We start from the raw sequence: 21,168 nt of genomic DNA, 5'->3' as shown, positions 1-21,168 counted from the left end.
TTACTCTCATTAATCTTGAAAATACAAGAGTTAGGCATCTCCTTTTATAGGCTAAGGAGGCCGTAAATCCTAAGTTAATTCCACATGAAACGTAAGCAAAATGAAATGTAAATGTGAGGCACATGGACACATGGAGCACATAGGTGCACATGGGTTCACATGGCTACCAAAACCGTCCCTTGATTAATGAAGACTTCTAGAAACCTTTGCTAATCAAGGTTAACTCCTCCTTAATTCTAATGTGCAGAAAAATAAACATTTGTCCACATGGCTATGCTATTTACACCCCAATTAAAGCTAAACTACACTTGTTGGGCCTTCACGGAATTTGTGCTAGTAAGCCACTCTCCCATTCATAGCTTTGATCCAAGTCTTCTTGTCCTAGACGCTCCTAGCTTGTCTTAGACGCTACTAGCTTGGCCTTCTTGTCCTAGACGCTCCTAACTTGGTCCTAAACTGATGGAAGAGGACCAAGCACAACTTCACAAGAAAGACAAAAGCGAAGACATGAGCATCGAAAGCCAAACCAAGAGCGTCTAGGGCTAAGGGAGGAGCATCTAGGCCAAAGGGGAGGAGCGTCTTTCTTAAGGTGGAGAGCGTCTGGGCCAATGAAAGGAGCGTCTAGGACCAAATTGCTAAGCCCATGGCCAAGCGAATCCATGCAGATTTGTTTATGCTACATGAAGGCCCATTAGGGGTAGCTTAGTATTAGTTGTGGTGTAAATAGCAAAACTTGATTCCATGATACTTGACCTAGATTTGCTAAAGATTTGGTCACTTTCTAGAAGGATTCTCCACATGGCCATGTGCTCCATGTGATGTAAATTTGCATTTCATTTTGATTAGCATTAGGGTTGCATTATGGTCCTCTTTAGCCTATAAAAAGAGGAGCCTACACCTTGTATTTTCAAGTTTATTGTGAGTAAAGTTATGCTGCCATTTTGTGCCAAGTTTTGCTTCTCCCTAGAACTCTAGGCTCTAAACTTCACATCCTTCACCTTTCCTTGGGTTGGCCGAACCTCCCTATGTTCATACCTATCATGCACCTTCAAGATCAACATCACTCTTAGGAGGATCTTGCACACACACCTCCATAGCTTCCACACCATTTTCTTACATGATTCAAGAAGACCTTCATGAAATTTGCCATCATAAACGCTCCTAGCTTGGTCTTAGACGCTCCTAGCTTGATCTTGGACGTTCTTGACTTGGCTCTTGCTTTTCATGAAAAGTTGTGCTTGACCCTCTTCCATCATCCCCTCCCTCTTGAAAAGGATTTGTCCTCAAATCCAATGCTTTTGCTTCTTAGGGGGATGGTTGTGGCTGGATGGTGACCATCATCTCCTCCTTCTTGAGAAGATCTATTCTCAGATCTACATACTTGATCTCGGATAGCAGCCTCTTGCTTCGTCAAGGTGTGTCCTCCCAGATCAAATGTCAATCTATGGGAATCTTGAAACAAAACAAAGGAGTTAGTGTGAGCATTTGGAGAAAATTTAATTGTGTGAAGTTGCCATTTTTGTTTTTCTTTTGTTTTTGGCAACTTCTCACAATGTTTCCCTTTTGATGGTTGTATGTGTCCTCTAATCCTCTTATGTTTTCTAAAATTTCCTATAGTAGTTACTTTTCCCTTAGGCATAATTCCTTTAGGAGATGGTAACAACTTTAAAAGGGTAAGAGGACTATGTTCGCATACAACTTCAAATGGAGAAATATGAGTAATCTTGTGGACTACTCCATTGTATGCATGCTCAAAAGGAAAAGGATTCTTATCCCAAGAATTGTGGGTGTCCCTCATGATTTCGTGAAGCATAGAAGGAAGAGCTATGTTTTCAAATTTTGGAGCTCTATCCATCACTATTTTTGAAAATAAATCATGGAGGCTTGTCACTTTTCTTAGGAAGAGTTTATCCACACCAATGAAGAAGAAATCAAAACCTTTTGGTGTCCTAGAAAGCTCTAATATGAAATGTGTGTCTTCCCAAGGATCATTTACAAAAGGTGAAGGAGTATAGAGTTCTTGAGACTTTGCTTTAGGTGTAGATTGAAAACAAGAATTGTACCTAAAGTAATGTCTTTGAACCTCTTTTCTCAAGGGTGACAAAAGTTTTCCTTTTAAAAGCTCTAAAGTTTTATCAACTCTAATTTGGCCCATGAGTTCTCCTTCATGTAGATTTTTTCTCTCATGTGTAAAGAGAGTCTTGTTGGTACAACCATTGTTTATGAAAATTTGTACACTTTGCAATGGTTGTCTCAATAAGACATGATAAGTTGCTCTAGGCACTACTTCACACAAAATTGGTTTTTGTAGATGCTTATAGATAACTTGACATTCTCTTGGGGATATCCTAACACATTTGAGAAATAGTCTTTATCTATGCAAGCTTCTTTTAAAGACTCTTCTTTTGTGCTCATGCTTGCAAGTGTTCCTTTACAATAGGTAAGGCTAGGTTGTTCAACAAGAAGCATGTTTGCAGGGATATTTTCAATGTGCTTGACTTGTTGAATGACCTTGTGGGAAGGAACACTCTTCTCCCACGCCTTTTGTTTTCCAAAAGTTTTCTCTTTTTCTATTTTCTCTTCATCCCTTTTATGTTTCATTTGTAATTGGTCTTTTACCACTTGGGAATGTGGTAAAGGGCTAAGTACAAACTTTTTGTGCTTGTGGATGAAAGAAATCTCGTTAGTTAGACCATTATGCAAAGTTTTTTTATCAAATTGCGATGGTCTACCTAATAAGATGTGGCAAGCTTCCATAGGTACTTCATCACATAAAACATTGTCTTTGTAGTTACCTATAGAAAACTTGATTTCCACTTGTTTGTCTACACGTAGTTCTCCATCCTCATTTATCCATTGTAAATTGTAAGGTTTTGGATGAGGAACTACTTGTAGATTTAGTTTCTCAATCAATCTAGTGCTACAACAATTGCAGCATGATCCACCATCCACAATAAGAGAGCATATATTTTCTAAAACATTGCATCTAGTATGAAAAATGTTCTCTCGTTGTGTCTCGATGGATGCACTAGGTTGATTGTGGAGGATTCTTTGAATCATCAATAAGTCCCCCTCCAAAGGATTTATCCTCTCTCCTTCTCCCTTTTCTTGTGTACTAGGTTCATCCTCACCACTCGTGTACTCATCTTTTCCTTTTAAGAACAAAACCCTTTGGTTTGGACATTGCGCTTGCACATGCCCTCTTCCAAAACATTTAAAACACTTGGTGTCCCTAGCACGGATGGATGGGGTGGAGGCATCTTTCACTAAAGGTTTGGTAGTTTCTTTGGTTTCGTCTCTAGATGTCCTACCCTCCCTTTTAAAGTCATTCTTGAGATAAAAGTTGGAGTAAGAACCCACCCTTTGACTTGAAGTTTTACGCAAATTTTGTTGTTCAACTTTAATGCAAAGTTGAATCAAGTCATTCAAGTCTTGGTAGGGTAGAAGTTCTACTCTATCCCTTATCTCAAGATTGAACCCACTTAGAAACCTAGATATGGTGGTGGTTTCTTCCTCTCTAATGGATGCTCTCATCATGTAGAGGTCCATTTTCTGCCTATACTCTTCCACACTCATGTTCTTTTGTTGGAGTCTTTGGAGCTTGTCCATTAACTCCCTATGGTAGTAGGAAGGTATGTGGCGACGTCTTAGGGCTCCCCTAAGGTCATTCCAATATTCTATGGGAGGCTCCCTATGAAGACGTCGGTCTCTCTCTAGAGAGGTCCACCAATACATGGCATTTCTTTGGAAACTAAGGGTTGCTAAGGGTACCTTCCTTTCTTCACTCACCCTATGGCAAGCAAAGAGTTGTTCTACTTTCATCTCTCAATCTAGGTATACCTCTACATCTTCCTTACCATAGAAATGGGGTAGGTCTACCCTTACTTCCCTTGGGCTATCTTCCTCTCTTCTTCTATTTCTCCTAGGGGGTGGTGGATAGTAATCATGGATTCTAGGGCTTCCCTCCCCTAGAGACTCATTACCTTTAGATGCATGAGTATGAGATTTTTTTTATTTTTGTGATTTCTCTTCTTGGGCTTTAGCCAACTCATTAATTTTAGTCTCATTCTCCAATTGTCTAAAAGAAATCATTTGCACAGCTTGTGAAACTTCTTTCAAAAGAGTTTTTATAGATTTTACTTCACTTTCAATAGACTTTGGAGAGTGAGGAGAAGAAGACAAGGCTAAAGTTTTGTGTATACAAGTATTTTACCTTGAGAAAAATTAGAAAAGTCAAAGGTAGTTTTCCAGGTAAGGGAGGTGAGGGCTACTTAAATACCAAGCCTTTACCTTAGCCAAAAACTATCCCTCAATGTCTTCACACAAAGCTTTCTCTTAATAAACCACTTAGAACACAATTAAGTTGAGAAATCAGATTTTAATGCAAACTAACTAATTAACCAAGCAAGACGAATTAACAAAGCTTAAACAAGGCAATACACATGAAAAGCGTAGCTAATTAACCAAGGAAATGTAATTAAAAACAATTAACAATTGCTAATTAGTAAACTCTACACTAGTCGGCTCTAGGTGAGGCTTCTTGGAGCCCTTGAAAACACACTCACCGTCTAATCACGTAATTAAATAAGTAATTAACACAAGTTAAGTTGCAAAGAAAATTAAGAAAACTCCCTTTGTTGATCTTTTTATTTTTGCTATTGGCACTTCCTTGGTTGCCTTTTCTTGTTGGGCCCTCCAAGTGTTTGTGGTGTTTTGAGAAGTATTTGTTTCTGTCTTTGCTTTTGTTCCCCTTAGAATTAAGGACTTAATTCTCCAATTCCAGCACCTATCAAGAAGACTAGACCTTACTCAAGTCAAATTTTCACTCAAATAAGCACCAATTGAGAATGAATTCCAACACCAAATTTAGAGGCCAAAGAATGAAAGCAAGAAACAATTTAATTGGAAAAACAGTACCACACAAATGGAGTTAAATTGTGACAACTAGAAAGAGTTCCAAGAAATATTAGACAATCAAATAAAGGTACTCAAATAAAGGTAGGCACACAAAATGAATCCTAAGAATAGCACTAGAATAGATTTCAAAATCAAAAAAACAGCACCACTGAAAAAACTGTTGTGGGCCAGAGAACGTGATTTTCCCCGATTTATGTTGAGTTGCCCCTTTAAGATTTGATTCTGAAAATTTATATGCAAAATATTCAAGATCTTAACTAAAATCTGGTGTTGGTTTCACTCCAAACGCATGAACCATTTTTTTAATAAATATTTCAAATTCAGTGTTCAGTTACGCCAACTGTAGCGCCCAGATTTGCACACTGTTTTAAAATATTTATCATTTTTTTCTATTGACTCTTTTGAGGTGATTCTTTTTTGTCTTTTCTGTAACACCTCAATCTTGCATAATCTAGAAAATCAAAAATTTCCTATGTAGGGAAATAATTTTCTTAAACAAAACAACCAGCACAGTTATGTAAAACAGGGGATTCTGTAAAAACTGGAAAAAACAGCAAGAGACCAAAAGATAAACACAATGGAATTGATGAAAAGGAATTTGTGTAGATCTAAACACAAATATGGACTCAAGCTAAAAATAAAAGGCACCAAAAGATCAAAACACAGTAGATTCAAAACAAGTATTTAGACCAAAATCAAGAAACAAATAAGCCAAACAAAGTACTACTTATGATTTGATGACATTTTGGAAAAACATGACTAGACAAAACACATATAGATTCAGAAATTAAAAGACTCAAAAAGCATAAAATGAACCAAATAAACATGCAATAAAGACTCAAATACCTAAAATAAAAACAGCAACTCAAAGGAGTATGGAATCCTACCACAAATTGCACAAGGATTGCTCAAGATCAATTAAGCAAAGTGCACCGATTGGATTTTCCAAATAGCACACCAAAACAAAGTAAAAATTAAAAACAACAAGACAAGTATGAAAACAAGATGAAAAACATGAAATAAAGAAGAACTCAAAATGAAAATGACCAAGAACTACTCATCTTTGAAGAACATATGCTCATGATACCAAATGATGGCAAATTCATGGAGCTCTTCTCGGATTTATGATCAAGGGTGCGGAAGCTATGGATTGGAATGTGCAAGATCCTCCTAAGAGCTATGGTGATCTTGAAGGTGCATGATGTGTATGGAAAGAGGGAGGTTCGGCCAGCCCTATGGTAGGTGATGAAGATGAAGATTAGGTCCTAGAAACTAGGGAAAAGCAATGTATAGCACAATGTTGGCAGCATAACATTACTCTCATTAATCTTGAAAATACAAGAGCTGCGCATCTCCTTTTATGGGCTAAGGAGGCCGTAAATCCTAAGCTAATTCCACATGAAATGTGAGCAAAATGAAATGTAAATGTGAGGCACATGGAGCTCATGGGTGCACATGGGTTCACATGGCTACCAAAATCGTCCTTTGATTAGTGAAGGCTTCTAGAAACCTTTGCTAATCAAGGTTAACTCCTCCTTAATTTTAATGTGCAGAAAAATAAACATTTGTCCACATGGCTATGCTATTTACACCCCAATTAAAGCTAAACTACACTTGTTGGGCCTTCACGGAATTTGTGCTAGTAAGCCACTCTCCCATTCATAGCTTTGATCCAAGTCTTCTTGTCCTAGACGCTCCTAGCTTGTCTTAGACGCTCCTAGCTTGTCTTAGACGCTCCTAGCTTGGCCTTCTTGTCCTAGACGCTCCTAGCTTGGTCCTAAACGCTCCTAGCTTGGTCTTAGACGCTCCTAGCTTGATCTTGGACGTTCTTGACTTGGCTCTTGCTTTTCATGAAAGGTTGTGCTTGGCCCTCTTCCATCAGTAAAGCTCGGCAGAAGATGTTTCCGTTCCTCCTCAGCCTGGAACGATGATTGAACAAGTTCTTAATTATTCAAGATACTTTAGTACAAGACGTCAAATGCTGCTTTTTTTTAAAAGTTTCACGCAAGACCAGTATTACCACCAAAAGTTAAGCATACTTCCTTTTTTGCTGCTCTAGGATTTGAATTCCAAAATTTTCTGAATTGGCAAGGTTTACAACCTTTCCTTAGAATTAATCTTCCGTATTATGAGGACTTGGTAAGAGTATTTTATACAAATGCAAAGATCACACCTGATGGAAGAGAGCCAAGCACAACCTTCCATGAAAGGCAAGAGCCAAGTCAAGAGCGTCTAAGATCAAGCTAGGAGCGTCTAAGACCAAGCTAGGAGCGTCTAGGACAAGCTAGGAGCGTCTAGGACAAGCTAGGAGCGTCTAGGACAAGAAGACTTGGATCAAAGCTATGAATGGGAGAGTGGCATACTAGCACATATTCCGTGAAGGCCCATCAAGTGTAGTTTAGCTTTAATTGGGTGTAAATAGCATAGCCATGTGGACAAATGTTTATTTTTCTGCACATTAGAATTAAGGAGGAGTTAACCTTGATTAGCTAAAGGTTTCTAGAAGCCTTCACTAATCTAGGGACGGTTTTGTGAAGCCATGTGCACCCATGTGCTCCATGTGGCCCATGTGCTTCACATTTACATTACATTTACCTAGCATTTCATCTTCTATTAGCTTAACATTTACGACCTCCTTAGCCTATAAAAGGAGAAGCCCATCACTTGTATTTGCAAGATTAAATTGAGTAATGTTATGCTGCCCATTTTGTGTCATACTTGCTCCTTACCTAGTTTTTAGGTTTTAATCTTCCTTCACCATCTATCAAAGGGCTGGCCGAACCTCCCTTCTTCCATACTCTTCATGCACCTTCAAGGTCACCACAACTCCTAAGAGGACCTTGCCCATTTCATACATAAGCTTCCGCACCATTTTACCAAACATCCAAGAAGAGCTCCTTGAGAATGTCATCATTTGGTATCATGAGCTATGGTTCTTCAAAGATGAGTATCTCTTTGTGTCTTTTCTTTTGAGCTCTTCTTATTTCCTAGTTGTTCATCTTGATTCCATATTGTCTTGTTGTTTTAATTTTCGTTTTGAATTGGTGTGCTGTTTGGAATTTTCCAATCAGTGCATCTTGTTCAATTGTTCTTGAACAATCTTTGTGCAATTTTTGGTAGGATTCCATATATTTGTGTTGCTGTTTTATTTTAGGTATTTGAGTCCTTATTGCAATTTTATTTGGTTCATTTTATGTTCATTTGAGTCTTTTAATTTCTGAATCTGTATGTGTTTTGTCTAGTCATGTTCTTCCAAAATGTCATCAAATCATAGTAGTACTTTGTTTGGCTTATTTGTTTCTTGATTTTGGTATAAATGTTTGATTTGAATCTGTTGTGTTTTAGATCCTTTTGTGCCTTTTATTTTTAGCTTGAGTTCATATTTGTGTTTAGATCTACACAAATTCCATTGTGTTTTTCGTTTGGTATATCTTGCTGTTTTTTTTCAGATTTACAGAATCTCCTGTTTTGCATAACTCTGTGCTGGCTGTTTTGCTTAAGAAAATTATTTTCCAACATAGGAAATTTCTCATCCTCTGGATTATGCAAGATTGAGGTGTTACAGAAAAGACAAAAAAAGAATCAGTTCAAAAAAGTCAATAGAAAAAAAATGATAAATATTATAAAAACAATGTGCAAATCTGGCGCTACAATTGGCGTAACTGAACACTGATTTTAGAAAATTTATTAAAAAAAAATGGTTCATGCGTTTGGAGTGAAACCAACGCCAGAATTTAGTTGAGATCTTGAATTATTGGCATATAAATTTTCAGAAGCAAATATTAAAAGGACCGCTCAGCATAAATCGGGGAAAATCACGCTCTCTGGCCCACAACAATTTTTTCAGTGGTGCTGTTTTTTATTTTGAAATCAATTCTAGTGTTATTCTTAGGATCCATTTTGTGTGCCTACCTTTCTTTGAGTACCTTTATTTGCTTGTCTAATATTTCTTTGGAACTCTTTATAGTTGTCACATTTTTAATTCCATTTGTGTGGTACTGTTTTTCCAATTAATTTGTTTCATGCTTTAATTCTTTGGCCTCTAAATTTGGTGGTGGATTAATTCTCAATTGGTGCTTATTTGAGTGGAAATTTGACTTGAGTGAGGTCTAGTTTGCTTGATAGGTGCTGGATTGGAGAATTAATTCCCTAATTCTAAGAGGAACAAAGGCAAGGGCAGAAAACAAATACCTACCAAAAACACCACAAACATTGGAAGGCCCAACAAAGAAAAGACAACCAAGGAAGTGCCAATAGCAAAAAAAATCAACAAAGGGAGTTTCCTTTATTTTCTTTGCAACTTAACTTTTGTTAATTACTTCTTTAATTACGTGATTATACGGTGAGTGTGTCTTCAAGGGCTCCAAGTGTCCAAGAAACCTCACCTAGGACCGACTAGTGTAGAACTATCTAGTTTAGCAATTGTTAATTGTTTAATTTGCATCTCTTTGCTTTAGATAGTTACGTTTTTAATTGTCTTGTATTGCTTAAAGCTTTGTTAATTTTTGCTTGGTTAATTAGTTAGCTTGCATTGTTTTCTTGCATTAAAAATTTTGATTTCTCCAACTTAATTGTGTTTTAAGTGGTTTACCAAGAGATAACTTTGTGTGAAGGCATTAAGGGATAGTCTTTGGCTAAGGCAAGGCTTGGTATTTAAGTAGTCCACTGTGACTCACCTACCTTACCTGGAAGACTACCTTCTTTGACTTCCCTAAATTTTCTCAAAGTAAAATACTTCTACACACAAAGCTCTAGTCATGTCTTCTTCTTCTCATTCTGCAAAGTCTATTGAAAGTGAAGTAAAATCTTTGAAAACTCTTTTGAAAGAAGTTTCACAAGCTGTGCAATTGATTTCATCTAAACAATTGGAGAATGAATTATCTTGGGGACAAATGTTTATTTTTCTGCACATTAGAATTAAGGAGGAGTTAACCTTGATTAGCTAAAGGTTTCTAGAAGCCTTCACTAATCTAAGGACGATTTTGTGAAGCCATGTGCACCCATGTGGCCCATGTGCTTCACATTTACATTACATTTACCTAGCATTTCACTTCTATTAGCTTAACATTTGCGGCCTCCTTAACCTATAAAAGGAGAAGCCCATCACTTGTATTTGCAAGATTAAATTGAGTAATGTTATGCTGCCAATTTTGTGTCATATTTGCTCCTTACCTAGTTTCTAGGTTTTAATCTTCCTTCACCATCTATCAAAGGGCTGGCCGAACCTCCCTTCTTCCATACTCTTCATGCACCTTCAAGGTCACCACAACTCCTAGGAGGACCTTGCCCATTTCATACATAAGCTTTCACACCATTTTACCAAACATCCAAGAAGAGCTCCTTGAGAATGTCATCAACACTTGTTGGTCACCTTGCCATTGAGATTTGCAGAAGGATGATACACATTAAAGAAATGGATTGGATGACCATTGCTCATCTCCAGTATGACGGTCTTAAGTTAACGTCTGGGACGATCCCTGAGGAACTAAATTTTGATCGAGCACTAGCATTATCGTCCATGATTATCGTCCATGATTCGTGAAGATGTTGAAGGTGAAAATCTCAGAAATGCAGGTAGTCTGAAAATGAATGACCGACTGTTGCATTACATATGGGTGCATATCTTGTGCCCTCGTGGAAGCAACTTTGCACAACTACTGAATTAAGATATTTTGATGTTGTGGTTAATAAAAAATAATGTACGCATTAATTAGCCTCATTACATCATGTAACACATCATCAAATGTCGGGATAACAAGATGCATCTCCCATATGCAAATTTGATCACGAGGATCTTGCAGGTGTATGGCTTCGACTTGTCGAATGAGCAAGCAATAATGCTAGGCTGGAATCATTAATTTGGGAAAAAAAGTATGACAAAATTAAATATATTCCAGGTCAATGGCGTATGACAACTTGGTAGACCTCACCATGCACACGAAGAAGATGATGAAGAGATGAATTGTTAGCACAAGATGTTGAAGGTGGTCAACCTCAACCAGCAATCCTCAGTCGAACTGAAATGTTAACCCAAATTTGGACGGGGATGCAAGACATGAGAGAAAGCATGAGGAACGTTAACATTCGTTTTGACAGGTTTGATGAAAGGATGGAGCGAAATGATCAAAGGATGGACAGATTGGAGGATACTCTGAATCAGATTCATTGTCAACAAGGCCATTGATTGTCTATTTGCATTATGTTATTGTCTTTTATTTTATTTCTATTTTTCGGGTTGAACATTATTATTGCTATTTTTGTTGTTTTTGTTATTTTTCACCTTGAACATTGAGAAATTCATATTTAACATTAAGCTTCATTTTATTTTAAATGCAAGTTCTTTAAGATTTGAATTCTATTATGATTAAAGTAAATCTTTCGGGTCCATTATCTAAATTGGAAAATTAATAACATTCATTACGTAGCCTTCAATGTCTACGCATGACATGACATCATCCTCTAGTTGCATTGGTTGTGGTGCAAAATCATGTGGTACTTTTACCCATGTTGCTGGGAGCACAAGTGCGTTCGTTGTCCCATTTGTGATTGTGGACACTTTGCTGTTTTGAGAACAGCAACAACTGAAAAAAAAATGCCGAAAAACGATTTTGGGGTTGTCCCAAGTACAAGGTAAATTTAATTCAATTCAGTTTCATGCAAACTTAACTTTGGTTATTTAAATTTTTTCATTGTTGAATTTTATTATTTTCTCAAAACAGATTACAAGTAGCATTGTTCTAGGCTGTAATTTTTTCAAATGGTACAATGAAGAAGTTGTCGATGACAAAGATGCAATCATTATCAGACAACGAAATAAGATATGTCTTTTAGAAAGGTGTTTGAAGGTTTCCACAAGAAGGGTTAAAATGTTATTACTGGGGATGTCATATATTTTTCTACTTAACATTATTATGTTTTTAAGTTTTCTATAATTTCAAATTAACATGTATTTATCTCTCTCTACATCAAATGTAATGACTTTATATATTTTTGCAACTAATTAATGTTCATGACATCTTTTCTTAAATTATATTCATGTTATTATTAATAATAATCAAAATCATAATTAATAATAATTATATATTTATATAACATAACATTTATTAAATAATCATTAATAATATTATAATTATCTACAAACAAAAATTTTACTAATACAAATATTTTCAATTAATAAAATTATAAACGAAGAATTTATATTTCATTTATATATTCTATTTTTTTAATTCATTTCAATTTTATATTATTTTTTAAGTTATAATTGAAACTTACAATTATTTTAATTATGAAAATTATGTACAAAAGTAATAATCATTTCTTTATTATTTTTTTACACACATGGACAAAAGTATACTTTATTATTATATATAATGTAATCGAAATTAAATAATATAATACTAATTATTTTAATTAACTTAAATATCTTTAACCTAATTAATATTTCATTTTCCTATTTATTTATATATCAGGGTAAATTTGTAATCTTACAATTTACACTATTCAAAATATATTAAAATACTCTCACAACTATCACATCATTCACATTTTTCAATAAATTTTCTTCACACATCCACTCTAACATCTCTCAATCCAAATACCCTCAACTTTCTTGACACTTCCACTCACCCACACCCTCAACTTTCCATTCACCCACAACCTCTAATTCAAACAAAGTCTTAATCATGACAAGAAATATAATGAATGTATACAACTATAACATTGAATCGAACCAAGAAACGAAAGAAACATAAAATGTCACGGGCATAAAGCATAATAATGGCAAAACAGGACAGACTAAAGAGGTCAAATTTTTTTTTAAAAAAAGATAACTATGAATCAGTATCTGTTCAGGAAAGCTTTCACAAATCCAAGACTTTTCATGTATTCAAACAAAACTTATAAGATTAATATACCCAATCCAAACAGCACACTATTCAACTTAAAATTTTAAAATACAAAAGAGTGCTAGCAAATAGCAACATAGTCCTCTGACAAAGTCTGTACTATTGGCTAAAATTTACAGTAAACAAAAATCATAAGTGAGACTCATTAACTAAAGAACAACCCACAACTTTATAATTTCCAATCGATTTCAGTAGCCTATAGTACTAACCCAAAAAGAGTGGATTACTAGCATTTCTATTGGATCCATCACAATGGTTAGCATTTTATTCCCAATCTCAGATTTCAGCAGCCTATAGTACTAACACAAAATTTGTGTAAAAAGGTGGGTTATTAGCATTTCTATTCTATAGAATCCATCACAATGGTTAGCATTTTATTCCTCACTCAATCTCACTTCCTCTCTTATTGTCTTCGATAATTGCATCTTAAAACTCAATACAACTTCCTCAAAAACACAATCTACCGCCACAAATTTTTTTGAAGGATAATTACTTACGGACTATCAGAGATCTTCAAATTTGGGGTGCTACTAACAGGAACAGCCACTGCCTTCCCTTTGTCCTTCTTTCGGTCTTAGGCTGTGCACTGCTGAAATAGGCTGAACAGGCTCAGAAGACTCAACATCAACAATCCCTGAAGGAAAAAAAGAAAAGAAAAGAAATCACAGAGTGATTCAACATAGTTATACGAACATAGTTATACGAAAGCTTGAAATCAAATAGCGATAATTAAATGGTATATTGAAATTGAATTAGTCAAGCGACAGTAGTATTGCGAAGGTGGAATGTCTCTTTGGTCGCAAGAAAAACTAAAATTGTAAAATCAATAAAATAAGGAAGCGTGTACGGATTGAAGGGAGAGTTATTGAATCGGCGTGTAGAGAGGGTGCTTTGAGAGATGGTGTGAAGGGAACGGGCGGTGAAGGAGAGGTAGGGTTTAGGGCATTATCGAGATTGGTGGCGGCGTCAACCGTGCTGTTTTCGGTGTTGGGGATATGGGTGTAACTGTTAGCTTCCTTCCTTATTGAATTTCCAATGTCGCCGAAAAACACGTTAAACATGTTTGTTGAAGCAAATGCACAAGCTTTACTGTTAGTTTTTTTTCTTCTTCCCAGATGCCAGTCATTCGATTCGATCTTTGATTTTGTTTTCGATTTAAGGACCCTAAACGCTAAGAAAGGCTTCTTCTTCCTGCACCCTGACGTTTTTCTTCCTGCACCTCCACAATCTTTTAAATCCCAAAACTGACCTTCACCTTTTATTTGAAAAAACTAGAGTTTTTTAGGTTACCAGATATTGGATCCGGGAGTATGCTACGGATTCATCAATCCAGAAGTGATTCGTGTTCTTTTTCAAATAAAGGGGTGTTTCGAAAGCAACTTATTAATTTTTGGATTGCTGAATTCGAAAGTCTAATTTTTGTTACGGATTGATGGATCTGGAAGATTACTGGATTCACCAATCCAGAAAATTTATGGATTTCCTAATTCAGAATGTAACAAAATAAATGTGAATTTCTCATTCCGTAAAATTAACGAATTGCATTATCCAGAAGAAGAAAGAGTAGTGTGGATTTTATGTGTATATTGGAGTTTTTAAAAAATAATATAAATATTTTTGTCTTTGCATTACATTATGGGGCTGCAGGAAGAAAAACGTAGGCGTGCAGGAAGAAACTGCCGCCAAGAAAAAGGCAAGTCTGCTCCTATCCAATACGGGCTTGGGCTTACTACTTACACTGATACGTGGCAACAGCGAGATCATTTTTAATTGTTTTTCATATATTTTTATAATTTTGCAGAATGTATATTTCGAATTAATTTAAAAATAATATACAAAATCTAAACTGAATTAGTCCCTCCTAACATAAATAACTAAATTTTGGTTATACTTTCATCTGAAATCTTTGTTTATGTATTTGTAGTGAAAAAAATATTAAAATAAATCATTGTAAAAGAATTTAAATAATCACAATATCTTAAATTACTTTATTTTCAATTTAAATAAAAATTTAAAATAAAAATACAATAAAAAATCAAATGATTTAATGTCTTACACAAATAAAAAAATTAAATAAATTAAATTCTTAAATTACTCAAAATCCTAAATAAATACAAATCCTAAATAATTTATTGTCATACTTAAATAAAAAATGAAAATAAAAAAATTCTTCAATTATTTAAAATTCTAAACAAATACAAATCTTAAATTAATAAATATAATATTTAAATAAAAATTTCCAATAAATAAAATACCTAAATTATTTAAAATTATAAATAAATACAAATCCTAAATTATTGAATCTCATACTTAAATTAAAACTTACACTAAATAAAAATTATAAATTATTTAAAATTTTAAACACATATAAATACTAAAATTATTTAATATCCTAATTAAATAAAATATCTAAACTAAATAAAATTCTTAAATAATTATAAATATTAATGTATAATAATTTTAAATTATTTAATGTCCTACTTAAATGAAAATTTGAAATAAATAAAATATCTAAAATCTTAAATAAACACAAATCATAACTTACTTTATGTCATACATAAATAAAACTTCAAAAAAATTTAGAAATCCTAAATAAATACAAAATCATAAATTATTTTATTTCCTACTTAAATAAAAATAAAAAAATAAAGCTTTTTAAGTTTTTCAAAATCCTAAACAAAATAAAAATACAAAGATTTGAAATATGTTTCTTAGATAAAAATCGAAAATGAATAAAATTTATAAATTAATCAAAATTTTAAATAAATCCATATCCTAAATTATTTAATTTCATTCTTGATAAAAGTCTAAAATTAATAAATTTATACGTTTTATAAAACCCTAAATAAATACAAATCCGAAATTATTTCATCTCTTACTTAAATAATAATCTCAAAAAAATAAATTTTCTAAAATTATTTTTTTTATATTTTATTTCTTATATATTAATATTTGCATTGTAATTTTATTTTTATTTTCTTATTTTCATATTTATTTATATATACATAATTATATTATTATATAAATTATATTTTTACACAGAAAAGTGAAAGAAAATACACCAAATAAATCAACTAAAGTTGGAGTGGGATAAATAATTTTATGTTAAATGACTCCAAAGAAAATAAAATGACTGTTTTTGAAGCAGAGATTAAAATATTATATAATGAAATTTCAATTATTCGGTTTTTAGGATATACCCATTTTTTAAATAATTGTTTATTATTATTTATTTTTCTTAAAAAATTTGTTAGTTTATTTTACTTGAATTATTTACTTATGTATATTATTTATGTTCATACATTGTTTATTTTAATTTAGTATGTTTAATTTATTTATTTATACACCTATACTAATGATTATTTATTATATTATTTTAATTTTTAATTTATTTTTTCATTTACATATATATATATATATATATAAATAAATACAAATCCTAAATTATTTAATGTCATACTTAAATAAAAAATTATAATAAATAATTTTTTTAAATTATTTTAAATTTTAAACAAATAAAATTCTAAATTAATTAATATCATATTTAAATAAAATATCTGAAATAAATAAATTTCTTAAAATATTCAAAATATTAATAAATAATAATTCTAGATTATTCAATGCATTACTTAAATGAAAATTTGAAATAAATAAAATTTCTAAAATATTGAAAAATCCTAAATAAACATAAATTATTTTATGTCATACATAAATAAAATTTCAAATATTTTTAAAAATCCTAAATAAACACAAAATCAGAAATTATTTTATTTCATACTTAAATAAAAAATATAAAATAAATAAAAAAATTAAGTTTTTCAAAATCCTAAATAAATAAAAATCCCAAGATTTGTAATATTATTCTTAGATAAAAATCGAAAATCAACAAAATTTTAAATAAATCCATATCCTAAATTATTTAATTTCATTCTTAAATAAAAATATAAAATTAATAAATTTTTATGTTTTCTAAAATTCTCAATAAATACAAATCCTAAATTATTTTATTTCCTACTTAAATAATAATTTCAAAGAAATAAAATTTCTAAAATTACTTATTGTATATGTTCATGTTTATTTCTTATATATTAATATTTGCATTATAATTTTATTTTTATTTTTTATTAAAATTGTATATATAATTATATAGTTATATAAATTATATTTTTATATAAAAAAAATTGAAAGAAAATACGTAAAATAAATCAACAAAATAAATTATAGTTGTGAGTCTTGTAAGCAAAATAGTTAACAATACTATTTTACCTTCCATATAGACCGAGCAAAGATAGTGGATTTTACACAGCCATTTATTGAGTCTGGGCTAGTTGTTGTGGCACCTATCAAGAAGTTGAAATCCAGTGCTTGAGCTTTTCTCAGACCTTTCACTCCAATGATGTGGTTTGTCACAGGAATGTTCTTCTTGGTGAAATCCAGTGCTTGAGCTTTTCTCAGACCTTTCACTCCAATGATGTGGTTTGTCACAGGAATGTTCTTCTTGGTGGTGGAAGTTGTTGTGTGGACTTTACAATTTGTCACTATTATCTGGTAACTAAGTTGCATGACAGTTTTAAAATATGGTGTAGTTAACTACTTTGATTGATTCATCATATGATCACTTGCACATTGTTGCTAAATCTTAATCATTTATCTCTGCAGGTTTAGCTTCTCAACCCTATTTTTTGACAGAGTAAGTAGTTGGAGAGTTCCTTTAGCTAGTTATTCTTGTTGTTTTCCTCTTGTAGAGGACAAAAACTCAATTCTTAACAAACTCCAAAGAAACATTTAGTCTAAAAGCTTGGCACTATTACCTGGAAGCACATGAATGATTTAACCTCCAACAAATTTTCTGACAAATTGTCTTTTCCACTATTAAGAGTGGATATCAAAAACTCCTTTTATCTTATGATGAAATTCTATTTAATTGTAAAGATAGACTGCAATATTGCAATTCACGAACCTTGTTTTCAAATGCTTTAATACCATGTCAATTACAAATCATCTTAATCTCAAAGTTGTTGGGTTTAAGTTGAAAATTGGTGTAGTAAATTCAAGCCTTACATCTATATGATCCCCTTCTATGCAAAAGAGAGCACTCTTGGCACCCTTGGTTGTTTCTTACTAATCATATGAATGTCTGTGGTTTTGATACTCAACTCAAGCTATACTGCAAGCCTCACCTCAATCCTAATTGTGGAACAACTCTCATCCCACGTTAAGGGAATTGAAAGCTTAATAGCAAGTGATGACCGCATTGATTTCCAGAGAGATACTTTTACTAAAAATTATCTGAGGAACTACACATGGACAAATCCAGGCTTTGTTTCTCTCATCTCCATGTCAGAATATGAAAAGGCCTTAAAAGATGGACTAGCTAGTGGTGGTGTTGTTGCAATAATAGAAGAACGTGCATACATGGGGCTTTTCCAAGAAACCAGATCTGAATTTAGAGTTGTTGGTCAAGAGTTCAGCATGAGTGGATGGGGTTCTGTGAAACTCAACTTCACCACATATACGAAACTCGTCATTCAAAATATTAAGCCAGGTGTTTGTTTATAAAACATATATGCATGTATTCCTTTTTGTATACTTCATATTTCAATTTATCATAACTCATATCTTTACTCCGTATGTACCAAATAGAATTATGAGTGTTTATAATTGTATGATATGTAGGTAGGGTTTAATGTTTCGCACTCGTGACTACTACCATGTGTGTGAAGCTAATTATCACTTAATTGCCACTGATGTTGATGTTGATGTTGAGTGGTTGGTACCATAGAGATGTTGATGACATTCCTATGAGTTCTTTTTGGATTTTTGTTGATGATGGTGCGGAAGCTTAATGGATGAGAGTGGAACAAGGTTCTCCTAAGAGGTGTGGTGACCTTGAAGGTGCATGAGAGGTAGTGAAAGTTGGAGTGGTTCGGTCATCTCCATTTGGGGGTGAAGTTTGAAGACTAAAAACCTAATTCTAGAGAGAATTTGGAAAGGGAGTAATTTGAATGACACTTGAGCAGCATTTCATTACTCAAAATAGTCTTGAAAATACAAGGTGTAGGCTCCTCCTTTTATAGGCTAAGGAGGACCATAATGCAACCCTAATGCTAATCAAAATGAAATGCAAATTACATCACATGGAGCACATGGCCGACCATGTGGAGAATCCTTCTAGAATGTGACCAAATCTTTAGCAAATCTAGGTCAAGTCTCATGGAATCAAGTTTATGCTATTTACACCACAACTAATACTAAGCTACCCTTAATGGGCCTTCATATAGCATATACAAGTTGTTTTCTCTCTCATCCATAGCTTGGCCCAAGTCTCCCATCCGTAGCTTGGTCATGGACCTAGTAATAGGTCCTAGACGCTCTCCCCTTCCTTCTAGACGCTCTTGGTTTGGCTTTGGATGCTCATGTCTTGGCTCTTGTCTTTTTATATGAGGTTGTGCTTGGCCCTCTTCCATCATCCCCTCCCTCTTGAAAAGGATTTGTCCTCAAATCCAATGCTTTTTCTTCAACTAGGGGGATGAGTGTGGCTGGATGGTGTCCATCATCTCCTCCTTCTTGAGAAGATCTATCCTCAGATCTACAGACTTGATCTCGAACTCTTGCTTCGCCAAAGCTTGTCCTCCTGGATCAAACGTCCACCTATAGAAATCATCAAATAAAGCATATGTGTTAGTTTGAAAATCAATTTTACTATGTTGCCATTTTTGTTTTTCTTTTGGTTTTGGCAACTTTGGACAATGTTTCTCTTTTGATTGTTGTATGTGTTCTCTAATCATCTTATGCATTTTGAAATGTTCATTTGTGGTTACTTCCTCTTTAGGCATAAATCCTATAGGAGATGGTAACAACTTAAAAGGAGAAAGATGATTTAGCCCACATATAACCTCAAAAGTAGAAATACAAGTAGTTTTGTGAACTACTTTATGGTATGTATGCTCCTCTCTAGAGTTGTGTTTGTCCTTTATGATTATTCTAGGCATAGTAGAAAGAGCTAGATTTTCAAATGTATTTTGACCATGCCTTTAAGGATGATAAGAATTTAAAGTGTACAACTTAGTTGCAAGTTTTCCAAAGAGAATCCTCAAATGGTTTGCGAAATTTGGAGCTCTATCCAACACTATGCTTGAGGATAATCCATGAAGATGTATCACTTCTCTATAGAAGAGTTTATCCATATCCATGAATATTGAATCAAAACCATTTGTTGTCCTAGGAAGCTCTAATATGAAATTTGTGTCTTCCCAATGATCATTTGCAAAAGGTGAAGGAGTATAGAGTTCTTGAGACATTGCCTTAGGTGTAGTTTTAAAACAAGAATTGTACCTAAGGTAATGTCTTTGAACCTCTTTTCTCATGGGTGACAAAAGTTTTCCTTTTAAAAGCTCTAGAGTTTTATCAACTCTAATTTGGCCCATGAGTTCTCCTTCATGAAGACTTTTTCTCTTATGTGTAAAGATAGTCTCGTTGTTACAACCATTGTTTATGAGAATTTGTACATTTGGCAATGGTTGTCTCAATAAGACATGACAAGTTTCTTTAGGCACTACCTCACATAAAAATTTGTTTTTGTAGATGCTTATAGATAACTTGACATTTACTTGGTGATATCCTAGCACATATGAAAAATAATCTATTTCATTTTTATTTATGCAAGCTTCTTTTAAAGACTCTTCTTTTTTTATTATGCTTGCAAGTGTTCCTTTACAAGAGGTAACGCTAGGTTGTTCAACAAGAAGCATGTTTTCAAAGGTATTTTTAATTTGATTGTCTTGTTGAATGACCTTGTGGGAAGGAACACTTTTCTCCCACGCCTTTTGTTTCCCAAGGGTTTTCTCTTGCTTTTCTATTTTTACATTTTCATCACTCTCACTGGCTTCTTTTTATTGGCTACTATTCTCATCTTTGTCCCTTAAGATCATAGATCTTCATTGAAACATTGAGATGCTAATTGATCATGGCCAAGGTATTCTAAACATGGAATTTCTCTAGCTTGAGTGTGAGAGATATGCTTGGTTAGGTTTTGGGAAAGTTCTAGAGATGTTTCTTGTATATGTTCTTCCCCTCTATGGAACTCATCCTTGTCATAAGATACATAGTATGAACTTTGTTTTTGACTTGATTGTTTTCTCAAAATTTGTTTTTCAACTTTAATGCTAAGTTGAATCTAGTCATTTAAATCTCTATAAGGTAAAAGTTCAACTTTGTTTCTTATCTCAAGTTTGAGACCACTTAGAAACCTAGCTATGTGATATGGTTATCTTCGTTAATCCTTGCCCTCTCAATATATGATATCATCTTTTGCCAATATTCTTCTACACTCATATCTTTTTGATGA

The 21,168-nt window shown here is 33.3% G+C and overlaps 1 protein-coding gene and 1 long non-coding RNA gene across 12 annotated transcripts in view; one reads left to right on the top strand and one right to left on the bottom strand.

The window, feature by feature from the left end:
- The window catches only part of LOC137810568 (uncharacterized), a 32,702-nt gene extending 18,753 nt beyond the window's left edge, over positions 1–13,949 (bottom strand). For 4 of the 11 annotated variants that reach the window (XR_011080929.2, XR_016518421.1, XR_016518420.1 and 1 more), the window contains exon 1: positions 13,319–13,949. Coding sequence is in view for 3 of the 11 variants with exons in the window: in XM_068611911.2 (XP_068468012.1) it covers positions 2,284–3,822 (1,539 nt within the window). In the remaining 8 variants the exon portion in view is untranslated. Of the gene's footprint in view, positions 1–1,662; positions 4,799–6,217; positions 6,837–11,219; positions 11,499–13,318 lie in introns of those variants that run through there. The other 7 variants (XM_068611911.2, XR_011080928.2, XR_011080924.2 and 4 more) reach the window with 7 other exon arrangements.
- Positions 13,950–17,146: 3,197 nt separating this feature from the next.
- Positions 17,147–18,336, top strand: LOC150028979 (uncharacterized). The gene is made up of 3 exons (XR_016518105.1): positions 17,147–17,369; positions 17,481–17,511; positions 17,984–18,336. It is a non-coding gene; the product is annotated as an uncharacterized LOC150028979 (long non-coding RNA).
- Positions 18,337–21,168: the final 2,832 nt, after the last annotated feature.

Source organism: Phaseolus vulgaris, chromosome 2 (assembly GCF_051622355.1).
Source record: "Phaseolus vulgaris cultivar YP4 chromosome 2, ASM5162235v1, whole genome shotgun sequence".
Classification (NCBI taxonomy): domain Eukaryota; kingdom Viridiplantae; phylum Streptophyta; class Magnoliopsida; order Fabales; family Fabaceae; genus Phaseolus; species Phaseolus vulgaris.
This window is presented reverse-complemented; position numbering and strand designations above follow the sequence as displayed.